We start from the raw sequence: 18,637 nt of genomic DNA, 5'->3' as shown, positions 1-18,637 counted from the left end.
TGCCAAAGTATTGCTGGAACAGGGACAGCCACACACAGCAATTCGAGGACATGTTTCTTACTTCTAGGACTCAAGTGAACGTGCAGTGGGATAACCTCACGCAAAGCAAGAGAGTCAGAAAGTCGCTTATCAATGCCCTCCAGCAGACAGACGCCGCGTTGGCTGGACAGACTGCAAGTCATTCCCACCTGCCGGGGGACTGGCACATGTTTATCTAGTGGTTGGGAGAAGTCAAAACCCAGCCATCCAACCAGTTTGTGCGAGTTGTCACCATGTCAGGTAAAAAGACCTATGTGGTTATGCATTCGACCTCTTAGACAGGACCACCAAATAAATAATCATAATAATAAGGCACATTGTCATTTTCATCCAGGGGGCTCCAGTGGGAGCAGGGACCTTGGATGGGCTCCGAGGGACTGGAATGGTTGCCCTGAAGAGGTCCAGATCCAGATCCAAATCCAGAGCTCATTGCCACCTCGTGCGTGGTGACTCACAGCTCTCCTCTCTCGTTACGGGCTGGTTTACAACCCACCCTGAGTTCAGAAGGCCGTGAACTGTGACGATTGTATCCGGGTCGGACTTCATCACTTTCAACATCCCATTATTGGAATGAGTCCACTTGGAAATCAGAGGTCGGCGGCATCCTAGAAAACCTCCTGCTGCTCCTTCCATAGAATTCCTCTTTAGGATTTCTGCCTGAGACCCCTAAAAGGGTGTCTTAGTGCCCTGCTTTAGGCAAAGTCTTTGGGATGGGTCCCCGTTACTCCCCGGGATCCTCTGGCTCATGGGTGTCCAGCAAGGGAATGTCTGTGTTCCCGTTGTTGGGGTGGGAGAAGGTATACGGTTCGCTCTCAGACTCAGCAGGGAAGGCAGGGGATGGCTCGTCTGTGCTCAGCTTTGCAGTCGGGGCCCTGGAGCATATGGGGGGTGGGGAAGGGGGGCAGTCCCCCGTGGGGCCCTGGAAGGGCCGGTAGGTGTCCACCTCTGGCTGCAGGAAGGAGCCGTTGGAATCCTGCAGCAGGTGCCCATACACCATGGTGTCATCGATGACAGCGTACACGTGGGAGTCACTGTCCTTTCGTCCTTTCTGAAACTTTTTTGGCTGCATCGGCATCTGGGTGTTGATGTTGCCATTGTAGATGCCTACAGGTGGGCCTTTGCTTTTCTTCTTTTTCCTACTGAGAGAAGGAGAACCAGAGAAGAGTCAGGAAGAGCAGCATCTTAGCTGTGCTCCCCTTGCAGAGCCCTACTGGAACTGGGGCCCTTCGGGGTTCTCGCATGTCTCCTCCACGTCCCTCAAATCCCTTAGCCCTTGAAGCTGAAACTTCTGTCCTCTGGGAGCATGTAGGAGGGACCAGCTTCTGTCTCCAGGCTTCACAGCGGTCCCGGGAGCAGAGCGTGGTTTAGAGAGGGCCCGTTTAACACTGTCTGCTCTTGGATTTGCCTCAGTGGCCGCAGGGTATCCAGGGGTGGGAACAGCTGACAACCAGCCCCTCCTCGCTAGGAGAAAGGGTGGTGCCTCAGCCCAACCGCGTCCGGCGTGGTCATGCCTCGGCCAGCCCTCTAGGACGCGGTCTTTCCCGTAGCTAATGCTTCATCCCTCTTTTGCGTGGGGCTCTGACCATCTGGATTCTACATGACAGAGCAGAGGAGACTCGGGCTGCAAGGCTGCATCTTAGCTTCCAGCTGGAGTTGGGGACAGTGGGACTCAGGATTAGCAGAGGGATCCAGTCCCTTCAGCAGTAGCCTGCATAAGGGGACCAGCCTGCTTAAAGGGAAAGAGCTCAAAAGAAGACAACGTTCAGGCTGGGGCACGCCAGAGCGCCTGGATATCACCATTAACCTCTGCTTCCTAATGTTCTTTCGTACTTGGGTGTGGACGGGCATTAGCACTCTCCGCGCCGGAAAACAAAGCTTCGCCCTCCATCTCCACGAGCCAAGAGCGGGGGATGCTGGCTTTTTAGCTGACCGGGGATTCAAAGGGAGGACATTAGCTCAATTAACATAATGGGCGGAGGGCTCACTGACTGTGGACAGGCTCCCTGTCCTTTCCTGAGATAAAAATAATCTAGTACATTTAGCTTGTAACACTGAGTCTCTGGCTGGGAGGAGGGCTTCCAAAAGCTCCTGCCTGAAGCCCTGAGATACACGCCCCTCCTTTGTGCTCCACGGAGCCTTGACTGTCTCCCCCAGGGTTCTGCTCAGGCCAGAAGCGGGGCAGTTCAGAGACCCTCCGCTCGCCCAGTTCCCTCCTGATGAAGAAGCAGGGGCCCGGCAGAGACTGCACCCCAGACAAGAACGTTTCCTAGAGAAACCACAGAATGATCATTTGTTGAAAGAAGTCCTTTCCCCCTGTGTGGTAGCTGTACAACCCCATTTCACGGAGAAGAGGCTTTTCCCTGCATCTGCCGCGGGCAGCCCCTTCCTCATCAGTGGAGATGTTTCTAGACAGTTCCACCGTGGATCAGGAATTTCGGTGGTTTGCTCACGGCCCCAGTTAATAAAAAAAAAAAAAAAATTTTTTTTGCTTTTTTGCAGGTTTGATTTGAAGAGCCTCCAAATCATACTGACCTATTTATATTTCTATGAAGATACATGCTAGATATATTTATCCCAGGAGTTCTTATGAACAAACACAATTTAGCAACGCTTTGCCTTCATAAAATAGCCGCCGTCATCCTGAGGGGGTGGAAGCTGAGGTGAGTCAGGTAACTGGGCCTTCCTTCCTCTCGCCCACGGGGCTTGTTTTTTGGTGCCTGTCTGGAGTCCAACAAACACGCACAAAAAGTTTAAGACACGGGAGGAGAGCCAGCTGGGGTGGCGTGGGTTCGCTCGCCACGTGACAGAGGACGCAGGCTCAGAGGCCTGGTGCGGCGGGGCTGACGGGAGCATTTTCCTGCCACGATCATGCCGTGATGACCACTGTCTGATGCGCAGACAGGAAATGATTCCCAGGGGGCTCGTGCTGAGACCGCGGCGTGAAAACCGCAGGCCACCATATGTCACCAGCCGCGTCTTCTGCCCCCACCGCCCCCCTCCAAGCATAACCCACATCTGGCTGTATTTAACCCACATTGCTGTATTTAACAGCGATCCCTGGGAGAGGAATGGGAGGCAAGAAAAGTCAGTAATTAAGGACAGCTCTGGTCTGTGTGATCTAAGGAGGCGTCAGATCGGCTGAAGACAGTTTGAGAAATTCCACCTACTTCTTTTTCACAAAGCAAATGATGAGTCCGAGGGCAAACAGCAGCAAGGCGCCACCTCCCACGACCGCGATGATGATGACAGTCAGGTCTGTGAGCAGAGACACGAGGGAGAGGGATGAGGAGACGTGGGGACGGTGAGGCGGACGATGAACTGGGGCAGATGGTCTGCAGAGATGGCCGCCACCCCTCCCCTCCCTCCCCGTACACACATGCTGCTCCTCACAGCAAGAGGAGTCTATTTCCCTTCTTCTTGACTCTTCTTGACCTGCTGGTGCTGGGGCCTTTTAGAAGCCTGGCAACTTCTTGTACTTTCTGTCTGAGGGGCAGCCGGTCAGTCACCACATAGGAAGTCTGCCTATGCTGCGGCCGCCATGCTGTGAGGAAGCCCAAGCCAACCGTGTGGAGACTCCGTGAGGGAAACTGGCGGAAAGCACCACGGCAGCAGACGCCTGTCCCCCGGTGAACCATCCCCCACCCTCTAGCTGTTCGAGGTATCTGGAGGCAGCCCCAGGTATCCAAGAGCAGAGAAGAGCCATGCCACTGTGTCCTGTCCAAATTCCTGACCCACAGAATTGTGAGCAAAAAAAATGGTTCTTGGCTAAGCTACTGAATCTTGGCCTGTTTGTGAGGCAGTAACAGAGAACTAAAACCTACTGGAGGCCCTACCAGATCCCCTCCAAAGGCTATTGTGGGCCTACCCCAGGGTGTGTCCACCCAGGCGCCACAGCTCAGATGGGAGAGCAGGGCAGAGAGCTGTCGGGGAAAGCAGGAAGCATAAGTCAGAAGTGAGGGCGCTAAGGACAGGGTCATTTCATCTGTGCTGTCCTTTTCCTACAGTTGTACAAAGGACAAAGGAAGTAAATCAGACAGGGAACCCTGCACCAAACAGGAATTAGAAGTTCTTGTTTGTTCAACAAGAAAAAAAAAGGAGAAGTTAAGAGGGAAATAGAAGTAAATGGGGCACCTAGTTGGCTCAGCTGGAGGAGCGTGTGGCTCTTGATCTCGGGGTCATGAGTTCAAGCCCCACAGTGGGTATAGAGATTGCTTAAATAAAGAAGTAAAACTTAAAAAAAAATAAGTAGAGATAAATGACAGGGGCGCCTGGGTGGCTCAGTCGTTAAGTATCTGCCTTTGGCTCAGGTCATGATCCCAGGGTCCTGGGATCGAGCCCCACATCAGGCTCCCTGCTCGGCGGGAAGCCTGCTTCTCCCTCTCCCGCTCCCCCTGCTTGTGTTCCCTCTCTCGCTGTGTCTCTATCAAATAAATAAAATAAAATAAAATAAAATAAAATAACATAACATAAAATAAAAATAAAATAAAATAAAATAAAAAAGAAATAAATGACAGAAAATGAATGTAAGAGAGTCAGAAAACCCAGGAGCTAATCTGAGAGTAGGGGAGAGCTTCTCATTCATGGCTTTTGTTTTGTATTAGTTCTCTTCCTGCTAACCAGTTGTGTGGACTTGGGCAGACACCACAGTGTCTCTGACCACCAGAAAGGGAATGGGCTGGGAGAAACGACCTCCACAGTCCCTTCTGGTTCCAACACTCTGGGGTGATCTGCAACTACCTTGGAATAAAGGCAAACATGGCCCCACCACGACTGCCCTGCCACACATGCATTTCCTCACTGGAGACTCTTGAGCAGATCCCGCAACTTTGAGCACGAGGCCTGCCACCGAGGGCATTCAGTGGATTCCCGTGTTTCATTGGACTCAGTAAAAAAATGCCAGCGCCAAGGGGCACGGAGGTGGCTCAGTCGCTTAAGCGTCTGACTCTTGATTTTGGCTCAGGTCATGATTTCGGGGTCATGAGATCAAGCCCAGCGTCAGGCTCTGCATTCTTAGCACAAAGTCTACTTGAGATTCTCTCTCCCTCTGCCCCTCCCCCTGCTGGCGCGAGCACACGCATGTGCGCACGCTTTCTTGTTCTCTAAAAATAAATAAATACAATCTTAAAAAAATAATGCCGGCACCAAGTTCTGTGTCACGCTTTCCAGGTCCCCACATTTGAATCCCCAACACTTAAATTCCCAATGATACTTCTGTGAGGTAGTTACTACTATCTACCCTCTAAGACGAGGAAGGTTAAGGGAGTGAAGAGTCTTCCCCTACGCCAGAGAGTAATAGTAAATGACAGTGATAGATGGATGATAAAATTGCCCTGGTTCTCCCCTCCTCCCCAAACATTGCCTTTTACTATGTGACTCTGCAGCTCCTCCCACCAAGAGGTGGAGTGTATTTGTTCACCCCTTGAATTGCGGCAGGCCCAAAGAATTCTGTAGAAGGGATGGTGTGAGTTCCTAACCCAACCATCGACAGACCTTGTATGCTTCCTCCAGACTCTCTTGGATCTCTCTGCCTCTGCCATGGGAACAAGGCCTAGGCTGGAGTGTCAGGGAGCGTGGGGAAGAGAGCCAAGCAAACTAGTTATCCCAGCTGATCGTGGCTGGGCCCAGGAGTGTGAGAATGCATGGCCAAGGCCCGTGTGAGAATGCATGGCCAAGATCAGCAGAGTCCTCTAGCCCCCTGCAGCTGCCCACAAGTGCATGAATGAGAGAACCCAGATAAGCCCAGCTCACACCAGAATCGCCCAGCCAACATGTAAGCAATAATCAATGCTGTCTTTAAGCCAGTGAGTTCTGGGGTGGTTTGTTATGTAGCATTACTGATGCAAGTGCTGACTGATACATGCCAGCCAGGCCCCAAATCCCCATTTTCTGACTCACCTCCCAGGCTTGCCCCCTACCCTTCACCTGCCAATTTGCTGTCCAGCCCTACCCCCACAAGACCTTGTAGGCCCTTACCCATAGTCCTTGGGGTAAGCAACACCCAGAAGAACAGGTCCAGCTGCTTGCCACTCACAGGGCTGCAGTTGGAGATGTTGACCCAGAAGCTATGGTGGTGGAAGCTTGGCTTGGGGAGCACATCGTCCTCCAGGCTGAAGATCTCCTCGGCCTTGCTCCGCTGCTCCTGGATGATCATGAACGCACGCCCCGTCTGGCAGACAACGCCGGTCCGCTCCTTGAGGAAGGTCAGGCAGGCGACCTGGTTGCTGGGCACACTGATGTTCCAGGACACTGAGGTGAGTGACGGCAGGCCCCAGTCCCAGTTAGGGGTCCTCAGGTAGATCTTGCTTTTTGTGTCTGGGGTCACCGTGAAAACACCATCCTCTGCAGGAAAGGGGAGAGAAGCCATGCAAGATGTTTCACTGAATCAAAATGGATGTTAACCTATCTAGACTTTTCTAGAGTTTTCTGCAATGACAGAAAAGTTCTTCACAGGCTCATCTCGTTTTATTACGCTTCGCTCTATCGCGCTTTGCAGATTCTGCGTGTTTTTTTTTTTTTTTTTTTTTTTACAAATTGAAAGTTTGTGGCAACCCTGCATCGAGCAAGTCTGTGGCACCATTTTCCCAATAGCATTTGCCACTTTGTGTCTCTGTGTCCCGTTCTGGGGATTCTTGCAACATTTCAAACTTTTCCATTATTATATTTGTTATGGTGATCTGTGATCAGTGATTGCAACTTGCTAAAAGCTCAGATGATGGTTAGCATTTTTTAGCAAGAAGTTTTTTGTTGTTGTTTGGGGTTTTTTGTTTTTTCTTTTTGTTTTTGCTTACAAAGATTTTATTTTTAAGTAATCTCTACACCCAATGTGGGGCTCGACCGTACAGCCCCAAGATCAAGGGTCTCAGGCTCTACCAACTGAGTGAGCCACACACCCCGGCAATCAAGAAGTTTTAAATTAAGGCATGTAAGTTGTGTTTTTAGACACAGTGCTATTGCACACTTACTAGACTACAATATGGTGTAAATTGAACTTTCATATGCACCAGGAAACCAAAGAGCTCATTTCACTTGCTTTATTGCGGCGGTCTGGAACTGAACCCACAGTATCGCCTGGGTGCCCGTATCTGCACTGTCCAAGTGCATAGCCACCGCCATGTTGTGTCTGTGGAAGACCCAAAATGTGCTTGATGTGACTGAGGAGCTGAATTTTAAATTTTGTAATTGATTTAAGTATAAGCTGCCACACGTGGCCAGTGACCGTTGGTCAGCACAAGATTAGAGTTTCAGGTTAGGTGCTCAGGTCTTTTGAACAAAACCAATCAACCAAACAACAACAGAGAAACCCAGGCTAGTTCACCAAACCACTGGTTATCTCTGAAAGCTTCCTTTCAGAAACACCCTCGACAGAGCTAAGATTCACCCGACGCTCTGCTCCACGGTGGGACTGCTAGAGAGCGATTTCTGTTTCTGAGATTAAACTGCTTCCGGTTCTGGGAAAAATGGTAGAAATACGAAGCCGAAGACCTCCGAAAGACACACCACCTGAGCTTCCGGTGAGATGACACTCCAACGTTCCACACTGAGGAGGGTATGGCTTGTTTCCCAAGACTCCCCAGAAGGAGTTTCTCGGGGAGCTGGGGAGATTATCAGGCAGCCTGCACTGACCTTAATCTTATGGCCAAAGATTCTTCTCCCTCCCCACTCGGGTCTCTGGGAACAAAGTACGAAGTAAACCTCAGATAAAAGTCTTGGTCAATTTTTAAATGGCCTCTGAGTTGGACCCACTTGTAATGGCGACTGTGACTTTGAAAACCAACCACGGGAGAGCTCACCGTTGTGAGGGATGTAGACCCCACCGGCCTCGCAGGACAGGCTGCACCCCTGTGCTGAGAATAGGACCCTGGCGCTCCGGAGACCCATCTCTCCCCAGTCTGCCTTCCTCTGGGCACTCCACGCCACATGCCGAATTGCCAAAGCCGACTCACAAAAACGCCTGCGTAAGGATTTTCACGCTACCACCTTCCACATCTGGGACCCGGGACTATTTGGTTAGCTCTCACGGATGCCCCTGCTTGCTTCCAAAAAAGGCTTGAACCTGATTATTTGTTCTGCTACCTGCCAACTGTCACCTCCCACTGTCAAAGTCTTACTTCTAACTCCCGGGATTTTCCACACTAGGTGAATGGTGGAGTCTGGAGGAGGACACACCACCTTGCACATTTCTTGGGGAGAGGCCCAGCCTGCTCAGCTCTCCCTACTCTTGAAGTTGACAACTTAATGAAGACGATCACAGAAGCAAAATAAGAGGGATGCCCAACCAAGCCAGGGGCAGGGAGATGGGGAGGGAGAGGGGGAGACCTCCTTACCTTTGAAAAAGGGTATAAAGGACACGGTCAGGCCCTGCCTGGAGGCCTCTTGTTGGAAGCTGGGTGCAAAGGTGCGGAGGGTCACCGAGATGTTCTGTTTCACCTGGATCTGCTCAATGGAGCCTCCGGGGCAGAAGGAGCCGAAGTAAAGGTCCTGGCCGGGGACGGCGCCAGCCACCAGGTAGCTGAAGCTTGTGTTGCAGACCTTCTCTTGCGTGTGCTGCTGCAGCTTCTGGGAGGGCACCAGAGCCAGGCTCAGCTTGCCCTTGGGCACCAGCAGCCTCCAGGAGAAGTCGTGCAGCTGCACAGGCAGCTGGAGGATGTCCCCCGGCACCTGGAGGGAGTAGGACCTCCTGTGGCAGTACCGGTGGTCCGTGCAGCCTGGAAAAGAGAGGCTCGTGGTACCGGGCAGGGAGCAGACCGCCGTGTGTCCTCCCCAGCTGTAGAGACCGCCCCAGGCTTTCTTGCTTTTCCCTTTGGTCTCTCCTCTCCCACTCCGTCCCCCACTCCGGGCTCCCTGATGCTCCTTTGCTAGCTGCCCCTCTCTCCGTCTCACGTTCTTATTCTGCCCTAAGTTGGCACACCAACACCTGGGAAGTATTTAGGGTTGCGGTGTTCTCTTCCTGTGTGTCGGCCTCTCTTCTGTGTCTCTGAGTCTCAGATGCTAAGTATGGGCAGGGCAGGGCTTTTCCTCCATCCTGCTTCCCAACGTCCCCGACTATGGGGAGGTAGCTTGGGGCAGCGGTCAGAGCAGGGATGGCATCGGGGAGGTACCAGCTGGCACCCCAGCTCTGCCACTTCCTAGCGGGGAAGGCTGCCTCGCGTCTTGTGGCCCCAGCGGCTGCATCGTAGAAACTCTAAGAGTATCCATGTTGGAGGTCCTGCAGGCCCAGCGGGGAGGGGACTAGGGGTTTTGCTGTTCTCCATTCATCAAACATTTATTACGTGACTAATACATGTCCAGCACCACCAGGGGCTAAAGGGACAAAAAAATGGAACAAGCCACAATTCTTGACCTCAAGACTCTCGGTCTCATGCAAGAGGAGACAAGTGCACGGTGAGTCTGGAGGCGGGGATGGGGAATATGGGGGGCGGGGAGGCTACACAGAGGAGAGGATCTCAGGAGAGATGCTGGAAGGCTGGGCAGAGGACACAAACATGACCTCGCGAGTGCCATGCACTTCTGAAGGATGCCCGCTCCCACTGAGGCTCTGGTCCTAGCGGGGCACGTCCCCACCTCACTGTCTGCTGCCCGCCCTTGCTCACTCTGCACCGAGGACGACATCTCGGATCACACAATGTACAGCCCACCCAGCAGACCCCACTAAGAAGACATGGCGGCGGGGCAGCGAGAGCGGCCCATGGCGACGGAGGATGGTGCTAACCAGGGGGGCGTACTTATGGTTTTCTCGGCGTTCATCCACAGGCGAGTCAGGTTATCACAAAGGAAGGAGATCCTGTGTTTGGAGCCGGAGGTCAGGGTGAGGTTGTTGCTGCAGGTCCGAGACTCCAGACACACGAAGCAGCCAGGGACAAACTTGCGGCTAAGCTTGATGGGCCGTGGCTCAATGGTGAGCGACATGGCCTGCTCGTTACTCAAGTCGACCAGGTAGATTTTATCTGAAACCACGAAGGGAAAACAGGTCTGAAGCAGGGATCAGCAGCCGCCCCGCAAAAGGGCGAAAATTAGCACAAAACCTCTCAAGGCTGTGGACCATTGGAAACATGTTTTATTATTATTATTATTTGTTTTTTAATTTTTTATTTATTTTTTTATTATGCCATGTTAGTCACCATACAGTACATCATTAGTTTTTGATGTAGTGCTCCATGCAATATGTGCCCTCCTTAATACCCATCACCGGGCTAGCCCATCCCCCCATCCCCAACATGTTTTATTATTAAGAGAATATACAAGCGGGTGCCTGGGTGGCTCAGTCAGTTAGGCATCTGCCTTCGGCTCAGGTCATAATCCCAGGGTCCCGGGATCGAGACCCACATCAGGCTTCCTGCTCATTGGGGAGTCGGCTTCTCCCTCTCCCTCTGCCCCTCCCCCGTTTGTGCATTCTCTCTCTCACATAATAAAATCTTGAAAAAAAAAAAAGAACATACAAGAACTTTAGAAGAAATTTAAAAAGAAAAATAATGGCCTGAATTTCTACCACCCATATTTAACTGTTTTTACTTCTTCGAATTCATTTTAGTCCTTGTTCATAAGCATGCATATTTTCAACTGCTTAAGAGTAGAGTATATACAAAATTTGATACTCAGCTTTTACTTTATTACTTTCCACAGGTTTACTTATTGTTCCATACAGTTTTCATATTCACGAGTCTTTGAAAATATTCACTAATTTAGTGGCTGTGTGATAGTTAACACGTGAGACTTACCGCTGTTTATTGAAATATTCTCCTGCTACGAAGAGTAATTAGCAGCAAGGTGGCATTAGCATGGGGATAGAAGATTCAGAGATATTATATTTCTTCACAGATGTTATTATTATTCACAGATATTACTCGATCAATATTATAATTTAGTCTCTAATAAGTGCTATATTTCAAATAAATGAGAAAAAGATGAACCACTCCTGTCTGGGCCAGACCTGTTTCTCCCATGAGTAAAAGAATAAAATAAGACGGGTATTTCAAAGCAAAGAGAATATCCTTATAAATGTGGAGTGTAAATTATAAAAGAAAAAAAGATTTAGGGATCTGACTATTGGTACCAAAACACTGAAGGACAAGGGACACATCGGGAGGAAATACTTGTCAGATGGATGGATTGAGCAGCTCACAGAGAGGGAAACTGAAATGTTCACATATTCAAAATATAAAGAGCTCTTGGTATCACTTGTGATATCACTCGTCATCACAGAAAAGCAAATTAAAACGAAGAGTAGAAGGTGAGGATGAAAGCCTGCACCCTTGGGACCCCCGCGGTGTGACCGGGGACTATTTGCCTGTGTTTGCACGGCAGCTCCGGAACTGTGGAAAACCGGACACCATGTAATATGGGAAGGGTGAAATACTCTGGAACATTCCTGAACAGAATATTATTTAGCACTTAGAAAGAAACAGGGAGATCTAGGGGCGTCTGGATGGCTCCGTCGGTGAAGCGTTTGCCTTCAGCTCAGGTCGTGATCTCAGGATCCTGGGATTGAGTCCCACACTGGGCTCCCTGCTTAGCGGGGAGTCTGCTTCTCCCTCTCCCTCTCCCTCTGCCGCTGCCCCTGCTTGTGCATACGCTCGCTCGTTCTCTCCCTAATAAATATATAAAATCTTAAAAAAAAAAAAAGAGGGAGATCTAAATACACTGATCTAAGAACTTCCAAGATACAGTATTGACTAAAACAGCCAGCGTAGAACAATGTGTACACTACGACACCGTTCGATTACACAATCTCGGCATCAAATGTAATCGCTACTTCTAAGTGTATATACTTACGTATGTAAATGAAGAGAAACAAGATCTGCAGAGAAATATAACAAATCCGTACCTGTCGTTACCCCAGGAGAGGAGCCAGGAGCAGGGCATCACACACTATTTGGAATCCCTCTGCTGGCTGACTGAGCTTCTCGAGGGTGATCTGACCAGACTGCTTCCTGGGGAACCCGTAACAACTGCATGTTCAAGTCTCTTCTCTTGGGTTCGTTGGATTCCCCCAAAGAAGAGCCCACCACCCACCAAATGGAGGAAACACTCTCAGGGCTTCCCACGAAGGAAGCAGGATGGGGCCTCGAGAGTCAGCACATCAATCTTACTCAAGCCACCTGTGTCCAGCACCTTTACCTTCAGTGCAACTGGGATCTTTGGGTCAAAAACGTCCCTTCTCCAGGGAAGAGACTCCTATCTTCCGTTGCCTGGGGGAGGAGTGTTCCGGGGCTGCCTGGTGGATCTGGGGCTGGCGTGGCTTCTCCCACTTTTAGTCCCTGTTCTGAAGGTGACTTGTTGCCAAATCCTGCCTTTGAACGTTTCTTCTCGGTGTTTCCCACTGTGGGATTGGATTCTGCACTTTCAGGTCTGCTAAATCAGTTACTTCTCTGCGTCCCATGCTGGGAAATGTTAGAACATTGTTTCCTTTCCATTTATCATTTCCCTTGGAATTTATGCTTTTAGAAATGTTTTAAATGCCATTACAGTCTGGTTTAAGAAGGAAGCCAATCTCTCTTTAATGGGAAGTCCTCATTTTTCAATTAGTTGTCTGCTTTTCCCATCAGAAAGTGAACTTTAGGGCTCTCTATAACCTGCATTATCTGGCACATGGTCAAGAGCCCATGATGCGTCAGGTTGTTAATCCTCATGATATCCTTGAGAGGGAGTGTGTCAGTCAGCTCAGGCTAAACTATGCTGCAGTAACAAATGGTCCCCAAATCCAAAGGGTTAAAATAACAAAAGAATTATTTTTCATTCACTTTACACATCCATTGTGAGCTGGCTGTAGCGCTCTTTAAAAAAGCATTTAAAAAAAAAAAGAGCATGTCTTTTTAAATCTTTTTTTTTTAAGATTTTATTTATTTATTTGAGAGAGAGAGAAAGAGCATGAGCAGGGGGAGAGGCAGGCTCCCCACTGAGCAGGGAGCCTGACATGAGGCTTGTTTCTAGGACCCCGGGATCAGGACGTGAGCTGAAGGCAGACGCTTAACCAACTGAGCCACCCAGGTGCTCCATGTCTTTTTAATTCTGAGGTCTGGGCCAAAGGAGAAGGCTCTGTGACACATCAGTCCCCTGACAGTTTGAAAGGTGAACCACAGGATAGGTGCTGAAGCTTCTGCTTGGAAGGGGAAACACTCACTTCTGCTCATATTTCATTGGTAGAAGCAAACTCACGTGGCCAAGTGTGTAGCCAGTGGGGTAGCGAATCTAATCTTGCCCTGGAAGGGGTGGTGAAGATTTTGGAACAAATACACAATCTAGCATAGCAGGCTTCATCACACCCAGTTGACAGACAGGGAAACTAGGGCCAGGAGATGGTGAGACTAGGATCCAAGTTCACATCTTCTGGATTACAAAGCCTGTGCTGTTTCTGCGATGCTCTTGGCCTCTGTGGACCTCAGCTTCCTCTTCTCTGGCAGGTGGCCGTGCAGAGGAGACAAGAAACCGTGGGAACCCTGGGCCTGGTTTCCGGAAGCTCAGATATGGATGATGCCCCTTCCGAAAAAACCTACCAACGGCCATCTGATCCCAAGATGCGAGCAAAGTTGTCCCTTGATGTGCATTAGAAATGCACCAAATTTGTCAGACTTGCTTTAGTTCAAAGACAGTTCTTTAAATATTGATGGAAGGCCTGTTTTTACGACCCACACGGTACTCCAGCGATGGTCTGCAACCATAAATGGACCTTTCCTTTGGGACGCTCAAAGTTTAGATTTGTTTAAGGTAATACGGCTTTCAACATGTCGATTTTATAAACTACAAATCTGAAGCTTAGAAAGGTTAAGTAACTTGTCCCAAGTCACAGAGCAAGCCAGGAGCAGCCTGACTCCCAAACTCGCTAACCACTGGCTATAGCTTTCCTGGACTTTTCTGTCGTGTAATTTACATACAGTAAATGCACGGTTCCTCAGTGTTCAGTGTGATGAGTTTTGTCAACTGTACACATCCGTCATATTTATCACCCAGAGCAAAATCGAGAACATTTCTATTACCCCAGGAAGGTCCTTTGTGCCCCTTTCTGATCAATTTTGCTTGACTTCTAGTCATGCCCCACAAAGGCCATGACTCTCTGATTTCTATCATTGCAGATTTCACCTGTCCTAGAACTTCCTATAAATGGAATCATAGGATATATACTCTCCTGTCTGGCTTTTTCCCCTCAGGAAAATGTATTTAAGGCTCCTCCATGTTGTTGTGGATATCAGTCACTTTTTCCTTGTCATTGCAGAGTGGTGTCCCAAAGAATGAATATACCACACTTGCTTGCTCCTAGATTGATGGAGATTTAGGTTGTTTCCCATGATGAGTAAAACTGCTGTATACATATCCTTTTATAGGTCTTTGAGTAGACTTACGGTTTCATTTCTCTAGATTGTTCTCTCAAGTGATTGTGCCTTTGTACCCTCCTGCCAGCCGTGTGTCCGGGTTCCAGGGCCCCACGTTCTTGCCAACATTTGGTTTCACATTTTAGCCGTTCTGGTGGGTGCGGAATGGTCCCACGCTTTCAGAGTTCATATTTCTTTTGAAGGTCACTGTAGAAGGATCAAGGACAGTGATGAGACACCCCACACTTGAGCCAAAACAGACAGTGGAGTTTGTTGAGGAAAACGATCCTGATTCTGGGGCAAGATGGACCTTGCTCCACGGGGAGCGTCAGGAGGACCCTGGCCCCCGGGTTCACACATCGCCAGGTATCTGGCTTTCCAGTTCTACAGACACATCCCATTCGTTAGTCATTTGATGTGGCTTCTTTCCACAGTTTTGGTTGGCTCTCGGGGTAGACACGGTAAATTCCCACGCTGCCGAAGGCTTGTGTTCACAGGTGGCTTCAGGGGTCTGGACAGGAGGGAAGGAGGCAGCTCTCACCTGTCACAGGTGAGGTGGGTGCTTTAAAGGGAAACGTCAGTATCTACATTTGTGAATCTATAAAAAGATAAGGCAGATTTTACTCAGCGTCTCCTGTGTGCTGACAAGTTGCCTTATCCTACCCTCCCCAGGAGGAGGACGATAGGTGTGAGTGTCACCAGTTCACAGCGGAAAGAGACCTCAGAGAGGTTCCAAGTATTTGCTCAAGGCTAGGAACTAATAGATGTTTCCCATGGCAAGAGATCCCATATTGTTTCTACAACACTGCACGTTTCCTTCCTGTAATAAACACTTGAGCTGGGGGTTTGAAAAGACCTTTGCTCACCCTCCCAAAAAAAAGACCACCTTTCACTATTTGATACTTCCTGACACTGGAAACCCTTGGGATTAGCTTCTTGCCTGAAGTTTCAAAAAGACCCCTAACAATTTTTGTAGAACCTGCAGATAGTATTTATTTATTTATTTATTTATTTATTTATTTATTTATTTATTTATATTTTGGAGTGGGGGGGCACTGGGGGGCAGAGGGAGAGGGAGAGAGAGAATCTTAAGCGCAGAGCTGGATATGGGGCTCGATCTCACGACCCTGACATCATGACCTGAGCTGAAATTAAGAGTCGGATGCTTAATCGACTGCGCCACCCAGGCGCCCCGAGATTTCTTGCTTTAAAATAAAAATGGGCTCCACGGGAATAAGTCAGAGGCCACAGTACGCGTCGACTCTGCCAGGGCAAATGTAAGACTCACCGAGCTTGAGTTACCCAACAAAAACCAAAACCAAAAACGGAGTCCACATTTCGTTAAGGGCTCCAGGTGGCTTGTGGGGATCTACAGAAGCTGAAAAAGAAGCCATAGGACTGCTTCCCCAACCAGCATTTACTCAGACCAGTTAATGGAAGCACACCGTGTAACAAGCTGGAAACTCTTGTTCATCCACCTTAGTTGAGTCATGATAACCCAGAAGCCCATGGGTTTTGAAGAAACTAGTCTGGTATTTTCAGAGCAAGTGAACATACCTTCGAAAAGCTGGAGGAGAATGCATGAAGCAGCAGGCTAGCGGTCTGCTCTGGCTAAAGGGAACCGTATAGTGGGGCAAACTACTATGAATTTGTGTAATCAGTACCCGCAGGGCCACTTGAACCTTGCAGAAATGATACAAAAAGAGGAACAGGCTGCAGGAGACAATAGAGACCTTGTTTCTCTACCGTGACTATCAGGATGAAACTCCAAGAGGGACAAAATTATCTTGTATAGCTCCAGGAAATGATGGGGCACTAACACCAGGTATGACAGGGTAGTACAGTTGACCCTTGAACTGTGTAGGGGTAGGGGCGCGGACCCCCTCCCACAGTTGAAAATGTCCATAAAACTTTTGACTCCCCGCAAAACTTAACTAAAATAGCCTCCTGTCGACCAGAAGCCTTATCAATAACAGAGTTGATTAACATATATTTTCTATGTCATGTGTATGATGTACTGTATTCTTACAATAAAGTCAGCTAGAGAAAAGAAATTAAGAAAATCATAAAGGGGGTGCCTGCCTTTAGCTCGGGTCATGATCTCGGGGTCCTGGGATGGAGTCCTGCATCATCAGGTTCCCTGCTCAGCGGGGACCCTGCTCTCTCTCTCCTTCCGCTCCTCCCCCGGCTCATGCTTGCTCTCTCTCTCTCTGTCAAATAAATAAAATCTTTAAAAAAAAAAGAAAATCATAAGGAAGAGAAAATACTTTCATGGTATTAGATTGTATTTATTGGGGAAAAAAAAGTCTTTGTATAAGTGGACCCATGCAGTTCAAACCTGCGTTGTTCAAGGGTCAACCGTATTGTACTATCAAAAAATAAAAAAGAGAGTGCAGAATAGAACACTGAAAAATAAGATTTGTTTGGTAGAGATGAAGGTGAACCGAGCTCTGGAACCGGGCTGAGCTGTGTGCATTGGACAACATAAGTTGTCAGGGCTCACAAACATGGTCTCAAGAGGCCAGATGGGTTACTCCTCAGACCCAGGGCAGCCCACATTCCTCATCCCACGACACAGGATGTCTGTGGTCAAGCCGTGGAAAGACACCCCTGTAGGACTCCACCGGGTCTACTCTGTGTCTAAGTGGAGCCTATCTGATATTCTTGAGCAAAGTAGAGAGAGGGTGGATAGCAGGGTTTTGGGGAGCAGACAATTAGGTTCAAGGTAACACCTGCCTGCTCCCCACCTGAAGAGATTGTTTTTATTTTATTCCTTTTGCAGCGTGGGCCCACTGTGGTCAGGTCCCGCTGTGGATGACGAGGGTCCTGGGTGCTGGCTGGGCTCTGATGGCTGCCTCCGCCCTTGCTGAGGCTTTGGCTTTGCGTGGTTGCTGTTGACAGCCCATCTCTAGGCTTGAGGAGGTCTCCTGCTCTTCTTTCTCAGGCTCTTCCCCTCATCTGACTTCCTGGAACAGCCAGTCTCCCGGGTGCCCCCACTGAGGCATAGCCACCTGCCCCTTCCGATGGGCTGTGCCACTGGATCCTGCTGGTTCTTGAGTCCCTTTGGGCAAGAGGCTGCCTCCTGAGATTAGGATAAGGATTTATGTGCCAGAAACTGCGGTGGGTATGGGAAGATATAGGAATAAGACAGATTTCTGACTGGGAGGAGTTTGGTGGGACACAGCCATGCAGATTGATAAATACAACACGGTGTGTGACGAATGCAATCCCTCCCCTGAGCGCTGTTGGAGTAGTGGTTTTGGTTTGGGCAGTTGTTTCCTCTCCTGGGGGCAGAGGGGGACAAGCGAGGGGCAAGAGGCCCTGGCCCGGGCTCAGGGAGGTGCAGCAGGAGGGAGGTCTCCACGGGGGACCAGCGGTAGGATGTTTGGCTCCGCACTCGTGGGGGAAAGAAGGGCAGAGGCTCCTACCCAAGGGGCTCAATCTCTTGAAGCCCCTCCCCACCCCAAGCTGCTTCTTTCTCACCTCCAAGGCCAAGAAAGAGCAGAAAAAGCACACAGAGCCCGACTGTGGCAATGAGGGGCACCAACCATCCGGGCCTCCCGCGTTGGTTGGAAAGCACCAGGCTCTGCCATGAGTCTCTCCCTGGACTTCCTGCCAGCCTCCCGCAACCCTGAACCCCGCGCCACACCAGTGAAACTCCTGTGAAGTGACCTCCTGCCTATCTCTTCTGGGTCGTAGTCTATCTCCAAGGACAAGTGCTCTGTCTTTTTCAACCCTGTATCCCTTCCTTGATCCAGAACTCTGCGGGACAACACTCAAAGAGCGCTTACGACCCGCCAGGCACTGTGCACCTCATTTCATCCTGCAAACACCCCTACAACGGTGGGCCCATCCTCTCTATGTTAAGATGGGGAACCGAGTCACACACAGGTTAAGCGCCTGGCCCACAGTCACTTGGTAAGTAGGGGATCCGGGATTCAAATCCACACGGGTAGACCCTACACTCTACCTGAAGCCGTGACACCACCAAACAGTGTTAAACTGCAGTTAACCGCTCTTTACTTACCTGGCAACTAAAGCCAGACCCTTCTTGACACTGGTTTAACAATTCAAGGAGTCACGAATCAACTCAGCTCTTGTTCTGGGAAATGCAGTAAACCGGCCGCACTCACCACAGCGGAGACGATAAATCCCTCGGTCTCCTAACCTCAAACCCACACCATCTCCAGATGCTTGCGTGGCTGTTTTCAACATTGCGATGATGAAATTTTGACAGTGGAATCACAAAAATGTGTCAGCGGACACACACACACACACACACACACACACACACA

At 49.7% G+C, this 18,637-nt stretch overlaps 1 protein-coding gene across 1 annotated transcript in view; it reads right to left on the bottom strand.

Annotated features, from left to right (window-relative positions):
• Positions 1-508: 508 nt before the first annotated feature.
• The window catches only part of CDCP1 (CUB domain containing protein 1), a 54,233-nt gene continuing 36,104 nt past the window's right edge, over positions 509-18,637 (bottom strand). The window contains exons 6-10 of the mRNA XM_040628245.1: positions 9,762-9,983; positions 8,364-8,744; positions 6,013-6,378; positions 3,207-3,294; positions 509-1,175 (exon numbers count right to left, since the gene is read on the bottom strand). Coding sequence (XP_040484179.1) covers positions 761-1,175; positions 3,207-3,294; positions 6,013-6,378; positions 8,364-8,744; positions 9,762-9,983 — 1,472 coding nt within the window. The 3' untranslated portion in view covers positions 509-760. The remainder of the gene's footprint in view (positions 1,176-3,206; positions 3,295-6,012; positions 6,379-8,363; positions 8,745-9,761; positions 9,984-18,637) is intronic.

This window comes from Ursus maritimus, unplaced genomic scaffold (assembly GCF_017311325.1).
Source record: "Ursus maritimus isolate PB19 unplaced genomic scaffold, ASM1731132v1 scaffold_14, whole genome shotgun sequence".
NCBI classification, from domain to species: Eukaryota; Metazoa; Chordata; class Mammalia; order Carnivora; family Ursidae; genus Ursus; species Ursus maritimus.
Note: the sequence above shows the minus strand (reverse complement) of the source record. Positions and strands in the feature narration are given on the sequence as shown.